Here is a 22644-nt window from a genome sequence, read left to right on the forward strand (position 1 = left end):
AATCACAAGTTCAAAAGCAATAACGGTTTGACTAAAGTCAATTTTTTGACGATTTTTTATAAATGACATATCTAAACATATTGAAGGAATAGCTTCATGGTATCTTCAGCAAAGTTGTAGATTTTGACGAGATGAATAAGTTTGCTTAAGACAGTTTTTGTGTAGGGCTATCAGATTTTGAGATAAATAGTTTTGAATTTTTCGTCGAAAATTACACTTTAGATAAACCGTTATAATTTATAAACCCGTGATTGGAAAAATATCTCAAAAATATATGTTAAAATTCAAATTATATCTGATGTTCTGTGAAAATTTCATTCAAATCGGACGATAAATAACTGAGATCTAGCTTACCAAAGTTGGTCATTTTGTATGGAAAATCGAAAAAGTTGCAAATGTTTTGTCCAATACTGTATAAGACTTGTGAATATGTTTGAGCAGAAATCAAAATTTTTGATCACACCCCGAATGAATTTTACTAAAAAAATCTTCGAAAATCCTTATTTAACAGGTAAATCAAAATTTATAGCGGAAGCATGTAATTTTTCTATATAAATTGGCTTGTAGAAATCTATTACACATATTTGCATAGAAACCAAATATATTAATAACATTAAATTTTTATCACTAAGAGCAAATATCTTTACATTCGCTTATGCCGTAAACCACGTTTATCCATATAGTTGAACTGGGTTTAAGGCCTAAGCGGTGGTGAAGAAACCGCTAATAAAATTACAAAAAGGGGTCGTACACAAGTTATGTCACGCTCTTAGGGGAGAAGGGGATCAAAAAGCGCCTTGTCACGAAGGAAGGAGGGGTCGAAAAAAATCGAAATTTAGCGTGACATAACCAGTGCTGGGAATAGTAATAGTTTTTTTTTTTTTTTTTTTTTTTTTTTTATTAAGGCACTCCGTGCTCGTGGCCACTACTGTGCCGGACTCAGTTGATCTTGTACCGATACAGATCTATTTTTAACTTATCTATATTTACATCTAGTTTCACTCTCTCCTACTCTTTTACTCTCACACCGAGCAGGTAGGAAGAGAGCTCTACTATTAGTGAGGCTAGCTGCCTGCGAAGAGGGTCAGTTTGTCTCAGTCACCATCTGATACTGACGGAGGATGGACGTGCTCCCCAAAGCACGGTCCTCCGTGAGGCGACTTCTGGTGGCTGGACGGATTTTTTGTGGAGGGGCTGGGAATCGAACCCATGACCTTCCGCTTTATGAAGCGAAAGCGTAACCTCAAGGCTACAGACCCCCCTAATGTTAATAGTAGTATGCTTGAATTTTTGCGAAAATCACGTGGCTCTCCTAATACAGTAGTTCAAAATTGTGAATCTCATCAAGAAGCCTATGTTGGGTACATAAATTTTCTAAATGAGGAGTGTCATTGAAGGTTGCAAATGCGGGAAATGCAACGGGCAATAGAACATTTTTCTACAGTAGTTTTGGGTTGCCCTTAGCAACGGGTGTTTTGCTATTTTCAAGACATTTTGCCTACAGCAGTGATACGCGTGAGTTTCACTGGCTCCGGTGACTGTGATTCGATACGCTTGCCTACTGTAGTGTGAATCTCAGAACTTTTCCCAACTCTGGACATAACACTGCGGAACACGTTTTTGTCTCCAGCATCAAAATACCGCTATTCACCTAATTAAGGGTTGCTGAATCCATTGCCGTTTTCAGAAATATCATAGCTCGTCTAGTTTTTGAGATATTGACTGTTGAAAATGCAAAATATGACTATTTCAGCCAACTTGCATGCAAGTTTGCCAGCTTGTAAGGTAATTTATTTGCTTAATTTGCCACAGAATTCAAACTTTATGTGTATAACAATACTTATCATCAAAGTTTATAATATTTTTGAAGCGGAAAAGTTATTTTTTAATGGTTTAGAAAAGTATTGTATTTTGCCATATAAGAGAAACGAAGAATTTTGTATGGAGACTGCAAGCATGTTGAAAAAATCGGTTTAATCGAAATTTAATCGCGCAATTTCAATCAAATTATGAAATGAAATGAAAGTTCAAGTTCTATTTTGCGTGTTTGGTGGATTAGATTACAAAAATATTTGATTCATTGTACTTTTTTTTTATCTTTATTAAGGAGACTTTCAGCCAGTGGCTGGTTCGTCTCCGTCAAATTGTACTTTAAATTTCATGTAAACATTAATAAAACCAGTGTTTTATACAACTTTGGCGACCTGTAGCTAAAAATTGTGACGTGATGGAGCATTTCTGAGGATGGCACCAGATTCAGCAACCCCAAATCTACTAGAAACACATAATTTGATCCTTGAGACACGCAAAAATGTCATTTTTGATACGCTGTGTAATTTGTGTACCATTCCAAACCTTACTTTTAACATAGCCAGTTTCTGCAAATCTACTCAAACATACGCACTGTTTCTGCTCCATCAAATTTATGTAGATAAAATAAGTACAAAAATAAGTATTTCCATAGTTTTTTAGCTTAAGAAATTTTGAATGTATCCAAAAAATACTATTCATAGGTACCCAAACATATTCACTAAATTTATGAAACCGATTTCATACCGCAAAAATAAAATGTCATTGCTTTGAATATTGATTTAAAGGCAAGCAGGATACAAATTTAGGGTTTTTCCTAGATTTTTAGTTATAGACATTTAAAATGTAATCAAAAAAATATGATTTTACTCGAACATGATAACAATACGCGTACAAATAAATTTATGCTAAAAAAAAATACATGCATAGCGATGATAGGTGAAAATCAAGGATTAAGTTTTTAATCAATTTAGGGGTAATCAGGGTAAAACCGACACTGTAGGTAAGATCGACACCCTTTGATTTTTCATGTTTTGAGCAGATTTTCATGCAGTATGCACCACGCTTTATCTTTACTTGTGAAATGTTGTGTTCCGAATGACATTACAAGTGATGCTACCAATAAACTGCCAAAATAAACAACAAAATCATAACATAGAAGCAACAGCAGTTGCAATACTTTGCTGTTATTCTTTAACTATTTCGCATGTGTAATTTTAAAAATGTCATTATTTGTTCTGCGTCTAATCTACATCATCATTTAGTATTATTATGTTGATACAACATGAAGGAGAATTTAATTTTTGATTTTTCTACTGCTGAAAACGCCATTCGGGTAAGCTCGAAAGTGTCGAGCTTGGGGTAAAATCGAAACCTTTCTATGCTTCATAATCTAACTTCAGGGAATCTTTCTTGTCGGAAGAATTTCTCTGTAGTTTATGTGAGTCTTTATTTTCGAATTCTAGTGAAGTTCACAGATGGTGAACTTGTTAACATGTAAAATATGACACTATATGACTTGCCACAAGCTATCATTAAGTATTAAAAAAATCTATGTTATCACGTTCAAACTTATATGATTAAGCGTTGAGGAATTTGGTGATCTTGACTGGTATTTTGTGAACTTATTTTTGGATTTCGGCTTGCAGTCACAATCAAAAGCGTTGATAATTTTAATTCATCGCGAAACGTCGGCGATGAATTAAAATTATCAACGCTTTTGATTGTGACTGCAAGCCGAAATCCAAAAATATGTAGAGGAATTTGTTTCATTTAAAATTGAAGAATTAATAGAATTTGAAATGTTTGCACATAAATTAATCATATTGTTTATTTACAAACCATGAGGTTCGACAGTTTTTATTATCTAAAAATAGTTACAATTTTCTGTTTTATCAAAATAAAACAGTATTTATTTTCACAACTAAAAATTTGCCATAACTTCATCTTCGTAAATATTCCATCAACACAAATTAATCATATCCATGTGTATGCACCCAACTTCACAATCTTAGCATGGGACATTAGAAATTTTCACACATATTTAGTGAATATTTGGCCTTTTCTCAATAATTTACGTAATATGTGTATAATCTTTTAGAGAAAGGGGTCCTGTTCGGACGAGTGAAAGCAAAACTCCTTTTTTGCAGCAACCTTTTACAGTGTAGCTCAAAACTAAAAGTAAAGCATTTTATTAGAACAATTTGTTAGTCAGTGGATCGATTTCAATATATTTTTACCACTCACATAAATGGTTTGATGGAAGTTTGATAGGTAAACCATAGTTGATGAATTTCAAGCAGTCCATTTTTGCTGAGTTTCCAGCAAACAGATCGCTCTCAAATTTTGAGGAACCATCACTGAATGATATAGAAGTTTAAAAAATATTAACAAGTGATTTTGAGAACATGATTTTTTGAAGTTTTGTCCGACCATGCGCCACTGTGCGGTGTGCTGGAACACACATATTACACTGTTCGACAAAAAATATTTTTTTGGATAGATCAGAGACGCGTTTATATGGGTCTTGAAGTGCAAGAAAAGTGTAGAAAGAGGCTTTGCAGCACCCTTGGATTATTTTTTGATCAAGTTTGAAAATTTGACAAGATTGAAAATTTGACAAAATATCAATATCTTATGAAATTTAATTATTCAATCATTGAATTTGTCAAATCAATATTTTTTAGCACTGGATGAATTCAGGGAAACGTGCACCATTTCAGAAAAAAATTGGCATCAATTTTGCATATGAAATTGAAATGTTAACGATCATTAGGCAAGTATGTGAGGATGTGCACCATAGAGATACCGTAAAACGGGGTAACTTTGATAATGCGGGTAACTTTGATAGTGCGTAACCCAACGCACACTAAATGAAATATCATAATTTCTGTTAAACAGTTAAGCAAAACGAATGCAAAACTAAAGAATATTAGTATGACACTTAATGTAAGAGCGGTTTTCATTTGAATCAAGAACATTTTAGGCTTTTTATACGAATTTAAAAAATGTACACAATTTTAGCATTTTCAAAACGCTTACAAACAATCTGTTCTACGATCACTATTTGGTGTAGTTTTGAATAGTTGGCCACTTGTCTTTGATAGCCTAGTTATCATAGAACTTGAATACGGTCTCAAATCTCTTAGCGAAAAGCATATTCACAAACTGTGACCATTTTTGTAATCTAAGTCAGAAATTTCCATATAACGTTAAACGCCTAGAGGTATGCAATGCCCTACAAATGTACGTTATTCATTCAATTTTGTTCGAATCATACTCCATTATCAAAGTTACCCCAAAACAGAAAACCAACTTTCGATTATATGAAAAATTATATATCCATTCAAAATGAATCTTTTGCCAATTTATCGACTGTAATCGATAGCTAGGATGCCAGTACTTGTTTTAAAAATATAAATTGTAAATCTTTGAAACAGCATGCAAAAATATTCAAGTTTTCTTCGAAAAAACTATCAAAGTTACCCCGTTTTACGGTTCCCCCTTTTTCCATTTCACACATCTGGTTCATTATATAATAATTATTATAGGTTCAAGAAGACGCTTGATTTGGATTTGATTCTTTGGGGTCTATTCACAAATTTCATAACGCCAAAAATGGTCATTTTCGACACCCACCCACCCCTCGTAACGCTTTTTGTATGAACATTTTACAAATTGTGTATGAGCCGTAACAGCACGAGGACACCCACCCATCCCCTTCGGCGTTATGAAATTCGTGAATGGGCCCTTGCTCCATTAGATAAAACAATGAGCAATGCAATCCAGTAACGTTTGATTTCAACAAGGATACGACTACGGAAAATTGATGTGTCTGTTATGTTTATATGGGCTGGTTGGTCTAATAAACTCTCAGCAGTAATACAAAATTAGGTTGGACACTGACATGTAAGTGGTCTTACATGAGCTAGTCGGTTTATCAGGAGACGATATCTGTAAAAAAAAAAATGTGATAACTTTGTTATTTGCGATTTCCAAAGATTTTGATAGGTACTTATTAAGAATAGATCGTGAGGTCCATATGTTATCAGAATACCCTAGGTATCCCTAGAAATTACAGACTAACGTAAAATAGCATCCAATAATATAGTAATCAACATTTTTACAATTTTGTGACACCACTTGACAGCCTTTCAGGCAAGCATGAGCTCTTTTTGATTCAGTTTGTGCACAATATTAATCATTTGTGAAAACTGATTTAGTGGTAACATGCCAACATGTGGTAACATGTAAGATGAAAAAAAATCTGGTTAAACCATCTCCAATTTTTTTTTTGGTTCCACATTTTACATTTTTTCGCCAGTTTTAATCAAACTTTCATATGGAGCGTTAGTTTCTTGTTCAATGGGATGTTTTCTTCAAATGGGTTTAGTTGTAAGCATATTGGAAACATAAAGAAGTCGACCATTAAGGTTAATTTTAAACTCGTTTCCCATATGAGGCCAAACGTGTCCATTCATGAACCCCCATTCCCATATTCTCTAAACGAGTAACAATGCTTTTCGAAGAAACAATTTAACAATACATTTATGATAAACAATTTTGCGAAACTAAACGTAATGTCTGTTTTTCTTTCTTTAAACAGGAAGACACAGAAAAACAAGTGTTTTACTCATTTAGATTATATCGCAATTATTTGTGAAATTTATTCTAAATCTCAAAGTTTGATTAAAAGTGCCGAAAAATATGTAAAATATAGAACCAAAAAATAAAAAAAAGAGAATAAAAAAGAACTCATGCCTGCCTGAGCGTGCTTTTTAGTAAACTTAGTTGCGAAACTTTTTGCCTAAGAACGATCAAAATCTGAAACGGCCGTTTTTTCAATCGATTTTATAATTTGAATCGTTGTTTTTTTCAGTGTAGAAAATGTTTTTTTTTTCAATTTTATTTTCTAAAACTTCAGGAAATTTCACGACAGTCCCCCATACAACACTTTTTTGTAGGTCTTACTGTTTTCGAGTTATACGGGTTTATAAAAATAAGTGAAATAACATAGACCCTTTCTACATGTTAGTCTAGATCGATTTTGAAAAAACAAGAAAGTTTCATTGAAGGGGTTGAAGTTTTCTGAAGGGGTGCTGCGAATCCCTTTGTCGAGTTGGCGTGAAATCCGTCATATTACTTGCCACACAATGAACTAATGCATGCAATGGTAGACAAAGAAGCTCTATAATAAATCATCGTGGAAATACTCATAGGAATACTAATATCTGTGTATAATGGGAGTAGAAGTACGCAAAAGTATATAAAGCAATCGTCACCACAAAACCTTCGCTTTGAAGAGCAAAACATGCATTCAATGTCCTAAATGTACTATTTTGCAACGTTTAAAAACCGACGTAACATAATTTCAGCCCTTAATTCCATTAATCACTTCACGTACGTAAAAAAAACTCTTCGACGTCATACCTACTCACTCCCAAGTCTTGCTTTCGCAGACGTTTTGCTCCAGTTTCGCTTTTATCGTTTTCCGCGTTTGTCAAAGCTATAATGTTGCAATACCATACCGCAGGAGATCCTGCGCAACCAGCTATCCAACAGACCCCCCATACCCATGGGGTCTCAATCTCTATTGGGTTTGTCTAGCGCTCGCATTGCATGCTTACGCACAGCAAGTACTACTTTTCCATTTCCTCCGCACAGCAACTCGGTCGGTCGACTATCTCGACATATGTATGTACGATGCCGGATCACTAAATAATCTCCTACCAAATCAAAGCGAAACTGCCGTCAACGCACCGATCCAGATATCTGTAACCAGACCTTACCAACAGCAGCGATCTGGCCAATCCAGCTCCGCCAGTCCAAGAAATATTACCGCACTTGGTCGTTTAGCTCCAAGCACTCGACGACACAACATTACCGCATTTTTACACTATTATTTAATTTGGTTCAACTTTCTCCACAAAGCCGCATCGGGGTCGGGGACTAGGAATTGCCCGCCGGAGTGTGACCAATCAGCCGATCCTCGTTTAATCGATAGTTAAACTGTTACCAGCCGCCTCCAGTAACTGGTAGCAGTGGTCTGGTTGGTCCCGCAACCATCTCGTGCAGCGAAGGGTCTCAAAGCGCGTGTCCGATCAGTCGCTATAGGGTACTTCAAAGATCAGAAGATATGAGACAGCACCCGGTGAGGTGCACGCGAACTGGTTGACGAGGCCGCGAGAGGTGTCGAGGTGTTTGTTTACCTTTTCAACAGCTTCTTACTACCGGCTACGATCGGGCCTGTTGATCGCGGGCACTTATGATCGTGCCGGGTCGAGCATGGCCGAGAGAGTGAGAGTTGTTGGTTATAAAACTTCGCTTAACGATCAAGGAGGTAACGCATTCGTATCGATGAATACGCCTGATGGTAGGCAACTTTAGATTGAACCGGTTCGCGTTTGAGTGATTGTGTTGCGAAGCAACGTATTTTGACAGCTACTAAAGGTACGCTGTATTTTTGTCTATCTTACACGAAAACACTCACACAGGTAAAATAGTTATGAAAATCCGTCAGATTTGTACTGAAATTGGAATATAAATTCAATTTATTCAATTGGCTTGTTTAAGGGTATCCAGTTTTTTTTACATATCATGATTCTTCGTCAAAAATTAAGCCGGAATCCAAAATTTCATAATGTTCCGTGCTCTGGAACTATTTGTAAAATACATTTGAAGTTAGTATGGAAATCGCTTTTGAATCATTGCTCGGCAAATGTTACTACGGGGCGAGCTGTTATTATGTAAATTGAAATGTCATTGAGTCTACAGATTTAAATCTTCATTAATCATTTTTAACGTCAAAATTATGATATTGAAGCGCTATCTAATTGTATTATACTTAGACATATGTACTCTTTCGATCAAGCTACGAAAACATGTTCAGTGCCAGTTTTCGCCGGTTTGGAACTAGAAAAGTGCTTAAATTTCACCATCAAAATATCGAATTGTCATGTTCCGACATGCAGGAGAAAATTATATTCGAAGAAACCCTAAAACAGTACCATGTGAACCGGTTATTTTCCATAGAGTTCCAACGATCAATATGCAGAGAAACCGATGGCTAACATTTTTAGAGTATCTAAAATATCGAAAGGGTATCAGTATACTTAACTCAAAACCGACCTAAATGGCATTCTCACCCCTTTGTATTTGGGCCCCTCATATGACCTAGACTTTCGGTCAAATTTCCTAAATTATATCAGATTCAATTCCTGCATTCAGTACAATAAGGCCTTCCTATGTACATATAGTAAATATATACTTGTACATATATAAAATATAAAAAAAAAACAACTTGCACGGCTAGTTATTTTTGAGGGAGGTAATGGGTTGTGATGTGAAACATGAAAAATACTCCTCATAAATAGAACAAATGCATCAAATGACCTCCTAATCGGATAAGTAACAAATTATTCTGCTAAGCTATCGATATTTGGTTATCTTAAATAGCTTAATTTACTTAAATTGCAATAAAATATAACAAATTTCATACAAATCTGGTAAAAGTTCATAACTATCTACTAATACTAATGCACAGTCGTCAATAGCATACCTTCTATAGCTGTCAATATACTTAGGTTGCGAAGTACAGTTTACCGATTCAGTATAACAGTTTAAAAAAGAAACGTTCACAGTTTAAAAAAGAAACATCGTTTTCACCGGTGTTCCATTATTTTGGTCCAATTGTATAACAGTTCCCCAAAATTAGACTAACAAAAATTGAACAAATTTCACCCGCTTTCACAGCAGTTCGATCTAAATTCAATTTCAAATAAATTTATCATTAATTTAACATCAGCTCTCCTGCCTGATGGTGATGCAAATCAAAAACATTTTTGCGGCGATCTGTGCTAGTGAATACGGCGATTAGGGTAACGGTCGTATTTTGGACCCCCTAAGGAAGTAATTTAAGTTTTTTGTCCCAACTAATTAATTGCACAGCATAACCAAGTCAAAGAACATTCTGAAATGTAGAGAAAAACTTCCTCTACGAGATAAAAATGTCCATACGGCCATGTAGGATCTAAAAAACGGCAAAAATAATTGAATTGTGAAGCTCTGTTTTTCATTATTTTGGACACACCAATACATTTTGGACGCTCAAAGTATATATTTTGGACCCCCAGCATTTTTTATCGTTTTACGACAAAGTCCACGACACTGATTGTATGATATGCTTGTCCATAGTCTAATCAATCAATTGACAATGAAAAATCGAAGAAATTCTACGCTTTTAGTTCAGAAATTTAAAAAAAGTTTTTGTTTACATTTGAAAAATTTCTGACGGCTCCAATTTCAGTGTGTCACGTGTTGTAACGGTTGCATGGATGAACCGATTAAATTAAATTAATTTCAGATAAAATAAACACATTTTCTATGTACAAACGGTTGATGCAAATGCGGAATAATCCTACTTTTCCAAATGGCATGCGAATTGAGTTGGTTTTTCGATTTAAACTGGGAAATTTGAAGGAAAATGGCCCTGGGGGTCCAAAATATATAGGGGTCCAAAATATATTGGTTACCCTACTGCTTGTTATCAATCAGAAATGGATTTTCTCGATGTCTGCGATGTACCCAGCTTCGAAAGCGGTGCGTTTTTGTTTCGTATTCTGATGTGTAGGATAACGGTCGTATTTTGGACCCCCTAAGAAAATAATGTTAGTTTTTGTTCCAAGTAATTAAATGCACAACGTAACCAAGTCAAACTACATGCCAAAATGTCATGTCATGTAGGATCCAAAAAACGTCGAAAATGATTGAATTGTGAAGCATTGTTTTTCATTATTTTGGCAACACCAATACATTTTGGACCCTCAAAGTATATATTTTGGACCTCCGGCAGTTTTTATCATTTGACGACAAAGTCCACGGCACTGGTTTTATAATATGCTTGCTATCAATCGATTGACAATGGAAAACCGAAGAAATTGTACGCTTTTAGTTAGGAAATTTGAAAACAAATTTTTTACATTTGATAAATTTCTAACGGCTTCAATTTCTGTGTGTAACGTGTTGTAACGGTTAGATGGATGAACCGATTAAATTTAATTATTTCAGATAAAATAAACACATTTTCTATGTAAAAACGGTTGATGCAAGTGCGGAATAGCCCTATCTTTCCAAATGGCATGCGAATTGAGTTGGTCTTTCGATTTAGACTGGGAAATTAGCAGGAAAATGGCCCACGGGGTCAAAAATATATTGGTTACCCTATTCATGAACTCAACCTTCAAAGTTGGAGTTTTGTTTTCTACCATATCAACAATATCTGGTAAGAGTAAATGTAAACCATATCAGAGTAAAAACGCATTTTTCCAAGGTTTTGTCAGGGAATTTCTCAAGAGACATTACGCAGGCAATAATTCAGAGTTTTTTTTTCTAAAACTCGTCCAGACAATAATATAACTCCTACAATTCAAGATATTTTAAAGAAATTTTGCCAATGACACCGCCAGAGACTGTTCTAAGAACTCTTCCACACATTCCTCCAGGGATTCCTTCAGAGGAACTTCCAGGGATTTCTCCTGGGATTCCCACAGAAATTTCTCCAATATCCATTTAAAGGATATCTCGAGGATTTGTTTCTAAGATCATATAGCCTGGATATAAGAGATATTTCTTCTCCGAGTATTCCAGTAGGTGAATTCCGGTGTACATATTCTTCGAAGAGAAGAAATTTTCTTCCATAACTCACCATGCAAGAAAAATTTCTGTTCTTTCGAAGGAAATACGCGCCGGAATTCGCCTACAGTAATTCATTCAAGGATTTTTTCAAAGTTTACTCCAAGAAATAATTCAGTTATTTTACAGTAAACTCACCCAATTTCTACAGAGAACACTTCACGAATTCTTCTTTCAGATATTTTCCAGAAATTTCTCAGACGATTCTTCCAGAAATTTCCAAAAAATCCATCTGCAATTTCTCCAGAGATTGCTCTAAAACTGAGTATAATGCTAAAAATGGCACAAAAGAGCTGAAAACGGCTTGAACTGGCTCAATTTTAATTTTAAATAGCTTAATGTTTTTCAAGGTGCCTAAAAATGGCTTAAGACGGCTTTAAATAACTAAAATTTGCTTGAAACGGCTTCAAATGACATTAAACTACATAAAATGAATGGTTAAATGACTTGAATTGGCTAAAAATTCGCTTTAAACGGTTTAAAATGGCTTTAAATGGCTTTAAAATTGATAAAAAAAAGGGCTTAACAAGGTTTAAAATGGCCTAAAACTACTTAAATCTGCTTTAAATGGTTTAAAATGGCTGGAAACGGCCTCAAATAGCAGAAAAACAGCTTTAAAAGGCTTGTAATGCCCTAAACCTGCTTAAAACTGGCTGAAAACGGGTAAAAACGGCTTGAAATGGCCTAAAATGGCTTAAAAAGTCTTAAAATGGCTAAAAACGGCTCGAAACGCCTTAAAATGGCATACAAATGCTTAAAACTGCTTGAAACAGCTTAACATGGCGTAAAATGGCTAGAACTGGTTGAAAAATGGCTTAAAATGGCTGAAAACGGCTTCAAATAGCATAAAACCGCTGAAAAATGGCTTGTAATGCCTAAAACTGTTAAAATAACCCAAAAACGGCTTAAATGGCCTAAAGTGGCTTGAAAAGGCTAAAATAGCTTAAAATGGCTTGAATTTGCTTTAAATGGTTTTAAATTTCTTAAAACGGCTGGAAATTGCTAGACAAAACTTGAAATGGTTTTAAATGGCTTTAACTGGCTTAAAATGACTTTTAATTGCTTATAATGGCTAAAACAGCGCAAAATGGCTTAAAATGATTAAAATCGCTAAAATGGCTTTAATTGGCTTTAAATTGTTTAAAATGACTGAAAACGGCTTAAAATCGCTTCAAACGGTATCAACTTCATGAGAATTCCTCCTAAAATTTGTCCAAGAAATTCCTCAAAAATTGATCCAAGAGCTCCTGCAGAGATTTCTTTAGAAACATTTCCCCAGTTAATAATTCAGAGATATTTTCAAAAACCTCACCAGATATGACAATACTTTCTTCAAGGATTTCATTTGAAGATTTCTTCAACAAATATTTCAGATTCATTCCAGATATTCCTCTAAAGCAACCTCCATTAATTTACCCAAAAAATCCCTTCGGAGATTTCTCAAAGGGATTCCTCCACAGATTGTATTTAGAAACTCCTACAGGGATTTCTTGAAATGATTTAGGCATTTTAGTAATTCCTTCGAAGATTTCACCTGAACAATGTCTGAATTCTTCTTCTAGAAATTTCTTCAAGGCTTCTTTCATTGATTCCTCCTAATATTCTCAATGGGATTTCTCAAGGGCTCCACAAAGGGTTTCTTCTGCATTATTTATAGGGATTCCTACAAGTATTCTTTCAAGAATTCGTCCTGGAATATTGAATGACTCCAGAAGGTCCTTCAAGTATTTCTCAACAAATTTTTTTATGAACATTTTAACAGGAAATGGTTCAATGATTTTCCTTTTAAAGCTCGTCCAGAGAAGGCACTACATTCTCCCAGGATACTCTCAGAATTTTTTTTTTCTATTCTCCAGAAAGAATAACTCCACGGAATTTTCCTGAAATTCTTCCACAAATTTTCCCAAAGAAACTCCCCTAGAGGAATTTCACCACAGAATTCCTTTTTAAAAGTCTTTCAGGCATTTTTTGAGGAATTTCTCGAGAGAAATTATTCAGATTTCTTTTTCGAAAACTTATTCAGGTACCGTAAAGTCGGGTGTAATTGATCAGAAGGGTGAAATTGATCTTCGTATCACACGATTTTATTTATTCGTAATGGAGCATAAATATCAATGCAAGCTGCAGTAAATGAATGTTGTTTGTCGTAACTATTGTCAAATTGTGTGTTGTGAAGTTTTTTGAGTTGAAGAATGTTTATTACTATGAAAATAATGTAAAATTTCAAAATCATGCACGGTGCAGTATTGACAAACACCTATAAACCTCTATTTCTAAGCAAGGATTTGAACATGGTATAAACCTGAAAGTTTATGAGGATGCTTGAGATATATCCCTAAACCAGATTTCATCACCAAAACTCGTACCAATTAGTTCAAATGGTTGAAATAATTGAATTTCTGTTAGATATCATTGAATTCCTGAGGAAATTGCATACATTGAGGCATTTTCCGCGAAAATTGTTAAGAATTTGACAAGCATATTCGGATTCAGGGAGCTCAATTTTATCATGAAGAGTTGTTTTGAAAACAAACAATAATGGCATTGACAAGTGATCAATTTCACCCCGGAATGAGATCCCCTGATTTTTTTATTTTTGAGATATTTGTTAACACTAAAATGACATTTGTTAGAAGATTTCGGTACATGAGTCGATGAGGCTTACCTTCGTACTTGTTTTCCTGCATTTAGTTGTTTGGCATTGTTAACATTTTAGAAAACAGACTAGAAGAATCTTGAAAAATGATCAATTTCACCCGAAATTACGGTATTCTAATAATTCCGCCACAGATTTCAGCCTGAAATTTTCCAGACATTTCTTCAAGGATTCCCCCAGAGACTCTTCCAGGGATCCCTTCGAGAATTCTTCCTGAGATTGCGCCAGAGTTTAACCAACTTCTACAACTTCTGTAGAGATTTTTGTGAAATTTCTCTCAAAACTGCTTAATGTATTTGTCATGAAGTATCTCTGAGATTATTTCGACAAGGGATATTTTCGAAAACTTCTACATGGGATTCCTTCAAAGATTTCACCAAGAATTAATTCTTATATTTTCAAAAAACAATCCCCTGGGAATACCTTCAGAGACTCCTACAAAACTCTACAACGAAATCATCGATGAATGTTCTGACTTACTTCTGGAACCCCTGGATAAATCTTTGGAGCAATCCTATGAGGAATTTTTGGAAGAATGTGGAAGTTATTTCTGGAGGAATTCTTGAAAAAATCCTTTGAGAAGTTCCTGGAGTAATCCTGTTTATATCTCTGGAGAAGTTTCTGGAGGGTACATAGAAGAATCCCTGGAGGAATTACAAGAGGGATCCCTTGATATATTTTTGAAAGAGATGTGTCTGGAGGAATCCCTGCAAGATTTACTGAAAAAATCTGTGGAGGAGTTACTGTTGAAACCTATGGAGATATTTCTAGAAGATCACTTGGAGGAATTCTTTGAGGAACATCTGGAGGATTTTTTGGGAAAAATCTACTAATTGTGTTAAAATTATGAAGATATTGCTGGAAGATTTGTTACTGTGAATTCCTGAAATCAAATCTGTAGAGAAATTCCTGGAGTAGTCCTTCAAGAAATATAATGAAAAATTCCTGAAAGAAGTCCCTGTAAGAGTTCCTGGAGAAATCCTTCTAATTTCTGGAGGATTATTTTAGGAATTCCCGGCGGAATACGTGGAAAAATCCTTGAGTAGCTCCTGAAGCAATCCTTGAAGGAATTCCTTGAGAAATTCCTAAATGAATCCCTGTGAGAGTTTCTGGAAAAATCCTTTTCGCAATTCCTAAGGAAATCGTTGTAGAAATACCTTGAGGAACTCCTGCAGGATTCTGCAAGAATAGCTAGAAGAATTGTAAGAGGTACCCCGTATAACAATTTTGAAGGGATCACTTTTGAAGCTCCTGGAGGAATCTCTGCAATAATTCCTGAAGCAAGTTTTGAAGGAGTTTTTTGTTAGAATTCCTGGAACCTTTGTAAAACTTCTCATAGTAATTCCTGGAGAAATCTTTGGGGGAAATCTTGATGTACTTCATGGAGAAATCCTTTAAAAAGTTCTTGTAGTAATCCTTGTAAAAATCTCTGAACGGATTCTTGGGCAAATATCTGGAAGAATTTATGGAGCAAACTCTGGAGTGGTTTGTGGTAAAATCCGTAAGTCGGTGGAAATCTTTGTTTTAATTTCTGGAGATATTTTTCGATGAATCACTGGAGAAATTATTTGAGGAATTTCAGAAAAAAAATCCCATGAGAAATTTATAAAGAAAGCTTAAAGGCATTCCTTTAATGAATTAGGGTCTTTTCAATTCAATAGGAAGTTGAAAGGTTTATTAAAAAGAGAGGGTTGAGAAATGCTTTCAGAGATAATTTCAACAGATGATTGGTGATGGTGAAATCTAGTGAATAATCTCTGGGCTATTTTCATGAAAGAATCCCAAGAAAACATCTACATACATATTCAGTAACTCTAGTTAAATTTTCTTAATATTGTTTCTACGAATTATAGGAAGGAACCTCATAGTCATAGCCATAATATCTTAACAAATTCCTAGCTTGAATTAGTCATTGAGGACATTGAGACCTTGAAGGCGTTCCTAGCAAAGATTCTGAAGATTTCTCTTGAGAAATCCGTTAAGGAAAGCCCTGAAAAAAAAACCAATGGAAGAATTCGTGAAGGGAAAACTGAAGGAATTCATAATTAAATTCCAGAAGGAATCTTTCAAGAAGTTAATTACTAATAAAATATTATGAGTAGGCATACTTTCATAGGAAGCCTAGCAAAAAAAACCTTGAAGGAATACTGCACAAATTACTGGAAGAATGGAAATCTTTAGAGCTCTTTATAGATATTGCCAATGATAGGATGAAACTATACATTGAAAGTACAGCAGAGTATAACTGATAAAAGCAGTATTTTCAGAACGCATTTTTCACTGGCCAAGTCACTAGACATTAGTTTGAGTAATTGAAAATGATATAAATAATATACACCCAAACCTCTTGTTACGCCCCTTTTTTATGCTGTTAATTCCAACCTACGCTCCCTATTTTTACGCTCCAACTTACGGTCCTGCTTGAGAATGACCTACTAGAACTTATATAATATAGGAATTTTTTAAGTACATTTTGAAATCCAAGACGGCGACTTCCGGTTAGAGAAAATCATTTGAGATCCATGCAGTGGCGCGGGAAGTGAGTAGGACAGGTAGGACATGTACTACGCACGAAAACACCTGGATATGACAGTCAAAGGATTGTCCTTCCCACGACACAAAAGGACATACATTCAAAGGATATTCACATTTTTAAATATGTATGATGATTGAAAGATGATCCTTAAACCAGAACTGGTAGTAGGTTTCATTTTAAAGGCTTGGTCTCTTTTTTAATGCAAGTCTCTAAAATGTTTCTATTTTTCATGGAAGGTCTTGAAAGTACTTATGTTAACCAAAATGGTCTCTAAAGTATATTTTTCCTTATTTTGCTTGCATTGAATCCTGATTCAACATTGTATATGCTCTAAAGAAACCTTCAGACTTTATAACGGGTTCAACAGGCTCTTCAAGAGCTTCGTCTCAGATTCCCCGAGGAAAAGCTTCAGGAACTTTCATAGTGATTTTATTTAGAATACTTTCAGGGTCTCTTACAGGGATCTCTTCAGGTATTCTTCAAAAGATTTATTTACGCATTCTTCCAGAAATTCATCCAGCGATTTTTCAAAGAACGCTTAGAAGAATTTGCTCCAGGAAATCCTAAGGCTACTATCTCCAAAGCTACTACCTCAGGTATTATTTGTGCATAGCTTTTTTTCCAAAGAATATACTACAGATATTTTTACTAATCCTTCAATCGAATTCTTCTGTAGTTACTCTAGGCGACCTTCCAATGATTTCTACAGTATTTCTTCCGAGAAATTCAACAAAGATTTATTCCAGTGTGTTTGAAAAAATAGCTTGATGATTTTTTTTCCAAGAAACCCTGCAAGAATACCTGTTTATGTCGATTCCTTCAAAAATTCATCAACGTTTTCTTCCAGAAATCCAATTTTTTTTTCTAGGAATTGTCCAGCATTTCATCCAAGTATTACGCATGCCGTTTTCAAATATCATTCAATTTTTAAAAGTTTGTTCTTATTTTCACACCAGTTTGCACAACAGCAATTTTTTCAATAATTCCGATCATTCCTACACAAATTTCTATGAAGATTCTGTCCAATGTTTATCGAGTATTTTTTCCAGAAAATCCTGTAGAATACTATCCCGAGATTTGATTGATTTTTGTTCGATTACCTTAGGAAATTGTATAGAAATTTGTTTAGAAGGATTCAGGAGCTATTGCAACGATTAACATACACAAATTTTATTAGAGGTTACTCTAGGATTTTCCTTAGAAATAGCTCTTGGATTTATTTTGCAGGAACATATCCCTGGTATTTCCCTGGAGACATTCCTGGAACAACGCCAGAAAAAAAAATTAAAGCCTACTTGAAAAAATCTCAAAGAATTACTGAAGATTTTTTGTAGAAATCTTAGACAAAATCTGGAGCAATTGCTAAAGGTGCATAAAACCTAATACACAATATTAAGAAAAATCACTAGAAATTTCTGAATTAATATTAATTATTTGAATTTTAGAAGATGTTTTGACCGCGAATCTTGGAGAATTTCCAAGGAAAAGCGATGGAAGAATCGCTGGATAAAATCTTTGAAGAGTTAGGAATTTCTTGAAAAATGTCTCAAATATTGCTTGGAGGGATTAAGATGATCTATGAAATAATCTTTGGAGAAATTCCATTTCTGTGGTTCTCTTTGGGAAAATCAAGGTGGCATTCTTAAGGTATCCTTATCAGAATTATTCAAGAAATTCCTTGGGAAATAATCACAAAATGAACTCATTTGCAAGTTTCAATTTTCAATCGCTAGAACGTTTGAAAACAGTAGAATCCCCTCAACTCAACTCAAAACCGACCAAAATGTCACTTACACCCTTAGCGCTTAAGCCCCTCAAAAATAAACTTCAATTTCAAGTCCAGGGTTTTTTTTTTTCTTTGCTTCACTGTGCACAAAATATTTGCCAACGTTTGTCCTACCCATGGTTTCGAACGTCGACGTGCCTCTGGATCCATGCAATATGGGTGTTTACGAGGTGGAACCGATGAGTAGATGCTGGAAACAGATGTTGAACTTCATTTTGAAATCCAAGATGGCGATTTTCGGTTTGTGGAAATCACTTGAACCCCATGCAATGTGAGTAGTTACGAGACGCCTTCTACTCATCGATCCCATTCAAAAAACACCCATATTGCATGGGTTTCAAGTGATTTTCACAAACCGGAAGTCGCCAAATTGGAATCCCAAATGATATCAGATTATGGTTTCCGTCACCCCTATTGATACCCTTGAGAAGAACCACGGATAAACCCCACCTCTTGGCAAAACTCCTTGAGAACAAACGAAAGGCTATTTCACGCTTCTAATTTCTTTTATGCTCAACATTCGAGCTTAATTGTTATCTTACACAGAATTTTTAGAGACGAAATGAGTGTAAAGTTTTTAGTGATTCTAATAAAAATTAAAATAAAATGAGAGATGAATGTTGTTCAATGATACTCAGGGTAATTTGCCTATTGTTCAACAGTTCTTTTATTTCTTATTGTGTGTTCAACAATTAGCGACCTTTTTTTAAAATTGTCATATTACCCTATACAAGAATAAAAAAAAGTTGGGTAATTGCTGTAAATGAATTGAAATATATCTGTTTAAACTGGGCAATTGATTGAAAATTTGGTCTATCTTAGAAATGATCACCAGAAACTAAAATTCTTATATTTATCTCTCCTCCTCTAGTACCTCATCGGCTTCGTGATATGGTCCTGTCTGCTGCAGTTGACCTCAGCAGAACCGGAAACCGCTCCCAGTCGGCCTACCAACCTGGAAGACATCGAACGAGACAACCTGAAAAACGAACGCCACTCGGCCTTCAAAAAGGAAGCATACCACCCGTCGCAATCAGCCCAAGCGGCATCGTCCCATGGCGCCAACCACTATTCCGTGCAGATTGAACACCACCCTGGAGGAGCCACCAGTCATGCTGGCATCAACTACCTGTTGCCACCTTCCGCACCTGCCCCTGTTCCTGTTCAAGCTCCGACACATCCTGGCCTCAATTACGTGACACCGATCCCTTCAGGACCCTCCATCACCTACTCCAAAGGTATCCCGAACCACTCGCTCCGCTCACACTTCTCCCTAACACGTCCTTCTATTTTAGAATACACCCCACAATACCAGACACAGTATCAAACCCAGCCACAGTACCAAACCCAGCAGAAAGTGCCCCAAGTCCACGAAGAACACTCAACTTACACAGTTCCCTCACGACAATCCCTCATCCAACCGATCATCGGCGGAAGTGCCCCTGCGCAAACGTTCCTCACCCCACAGCCACAGTACGTTTATGTGCAAGCTCAAGCCCAGGTGCAACAACCACCACCTCAGCAACACCAACAACAGCAGCAGCAACAATCGCAGTACGCAAATCAACCCAATCTACCGCAGTCACTGCTGCACATTCTCCCACACCATCAAGGGTAAGTCCCAGCGCCAAATGATGATGGGTTTAATTTCCTCGACTCGAAAACGCGTTTTGTTATTAGCACTTTGGATTAGAATCAAATTTGCAGCGCGTTGCAATTTATTAGAATCGATTCGATTATTTATTGCTTATTTGGTGTGACTCATTGAGAGCTGATGAGTCGGCAACTTTGAGGTTCAAGGTTTTGAGTTTCGAATTGACTTAAACTGAAACTGTTTTCAAATAGAAACGTGCATTATGAACTATTTTGGACAAACAATTTTCAGTCTCTTGTGATTTTTTTTATCCTCTGACTTGTTTAGGAGCCACGGTGTTCCATTTACCATTATGTCGAATAAAAATAGCCATCAAAACATTGAACGCCAGATGTTTTGAAAACTTATTCTACACCTCTAGACTGATTTAAAAAAAATCGGTAGTCAAAATTTTGAGTTACGCCATTTTGAAGGCTTTACTGTGAAAATCGTTGATTTTTAATAAATTAACGAAATCTTTCAATGGCGGGAGCTAGTTTGGAATGTCTCTAAATATTTGCAATCACTCAATATTATGAAAAACTTACATAATCAACTGTTTTTATACAGGCTGAAGAGCTATGATGCATTACAGAGCTGATTTCATTTTTTAATAGCTTACACAATCCATTTCTCGACATAACAATCTTAATAGCTCGAAGTTTATACATTCTGGTATTAGAAACAACAATCTTACATGCACTTACTTAGAGTGTGTTGTATTACATAGCGTATATTTGTATCGAATAATTCATTCGGGCCTAAGAATACGGCTTACGTGAGGTAATTTTGTTTTATTTCTTTGTTTGTATCATTTTAAACATTACATTCATTTTTTATATCTAGGTGTTCTGTGTTAGGCAACACTATCATCTTAATAAGGTATAACTAAATTAAGCATTTATAAACATTTTGTTAACAACATATTACATTAAATTTGCCATATCAGTTCAGAATTTTTACAGGTGAATGATTTCACCGTATTATAAGAGAAAAAAACGATTTTCTTAACCTAAGTTTACCTAGATATATAACGCATTTATCGCTGCAATAGAAGATTGCAACGATTTTTGTCTTAAATTATGAAATATTTTATTTGACATTTATTCCAAAGTTTCAACATTGGATATTCTATGTAACTAACGGCTCTTTCCCATTACCTCGAACGCCACTACCCCCAACGGGTCATTACCCCGAATAGTATGAGATTCAATGCAGTATCTAGTTTTGCGTGCAAAAATGATGTATGGTCATCACGTTATAGAGGATTAACCATTCATGCATGCGTCTCTAATGTAAACTGGTAATCAGTGGTGTGTAAAATTCGCCGGTGAAATGTTCATCATATTTTCCCTTCTTTCATATGTCAGCTATTCTTTCGAAGTATCTTGTAGGCAACTATCTTCTACTTTTTCTTTCTGAGACAGTGCTTGTCTCTTAGCTCAGTGGTCACTTCTGCAGTTCAAATGTTCATTCACAAATTTCATAACGCCAAAAATTGTCGTTTATGACACCCATCCACCCCCTCGTAACCATTTTGTATGGAAATTCTACACATTTTGTATGAGGTGTTACATTTCGATGACAACCATCTCAGCGTTATGAAATTTGTGAATAGGCTTTCAACAAAACAAGCATGTTATTGACTGAGAGCTGTCCTTGTCACTTTTCCAATCTTGTACATGTGCCTCTTAGCCCCGGGATGTCAAGGAACTTTTCAATGCAATAAGATCCAACATCGGAGGAACTCGAACCCTTACCCTTAATATGGTCTTGCTGAAAAACTGCGTGCTCACTGGCATTTGGACTTCTTGGTGATGTTAATATTCCAATGTTGAATAAAACAAAGATTTTAGTATCTTATGAAAATTGGTTTTGCGATAGCATCACGTTGTTACAGTGATTATTTACGTTATAGCTGCAAGCATTTCTCAAGAAATTTTCTCTTCTTTCTTGATTAAGCTGTTCTTCCAAATTTTCGTTGGATATGCTAGGCGTTAATATTTCTATATGGAAAAGCTATTTTTTTTAAGCATGATAACCTTAAGGCATTCATTGAAGTTAATCTTGCTAATTCTAATAATAAATTTCCCCTACTTTTAACTTCTTGCATTAACCTTCCAGTCGTCGCGCGGTTTACCACCGTTAGAAACACCGCGCTGATGTTATGAACGAATAGCGAGGTTTTTATCAGCAGTGTTGTACAAAACACAACAGCGCGACGACTGAAGTGTTAAAACAGTCAGGCCTCTTATGGACTTTACTGTCAAAAATTGAATTTTCATTTATGTGGACCATCATTGTGTTCAAAACTACCTTTTTAAAAAATACTGATGGAGGCAAGCAAGCTAATTGGACGATAGCTACAAGCTTCTACAGAATGCCTGGTTTTCAAATTGGTACAACTATGGCATTTTTCTATTTGTTAGGAAAATATGCAAACTGAAAACATTAGTTATATACATCAATCAAGAATGATAAGCTACTCTCTGGAAGTTTCTTGATGTGGATGTAAAAAATCTCATCATCGCCAG

General features: G+C 35.4%; 1 protein-coding gene across 2 annotated transcripts in view; it reads left to right on the top strand.

The window, feature by feature from the left end:
* The window catches only part of LOC5563631 (extensin-1), a 104483-nt gene that overhangs the window by 25472 nt on the left and 56367 nt on the right, over positions 1-22644 (top strand). The window contains exons 2-3 of one of the 2 annotated variants that reach the window (XM_021851611.1): positions 19349-19715; positions 19773-20091. In XM_021851611.1, the coding sequence (XP_021707303.1) occupies positions 19349-19715; positions 19773-20091 (686 nt within the window). Of the gene's footprint in view, positions 1-19348; positions 20092-22644 lie in introns of both variants that reach the window. The other variant, XM_021851610.1, reaches the window with a different exon arrangement.

This window comes from Aedes aegypti, chromosome 3 (assembly GCF_002204515.2).
Source record: "Aedes aegypti strain LVP_AGWG chromosome 3, AaegL5.0 Primary Assembly, whole genome shotgun sequence".
Lineage (NCBI taxonomy): Eukaryota > Metazoa > Arthropoda > Insecta > Diptera > Culicidae > Aedes > Aedes aegypti.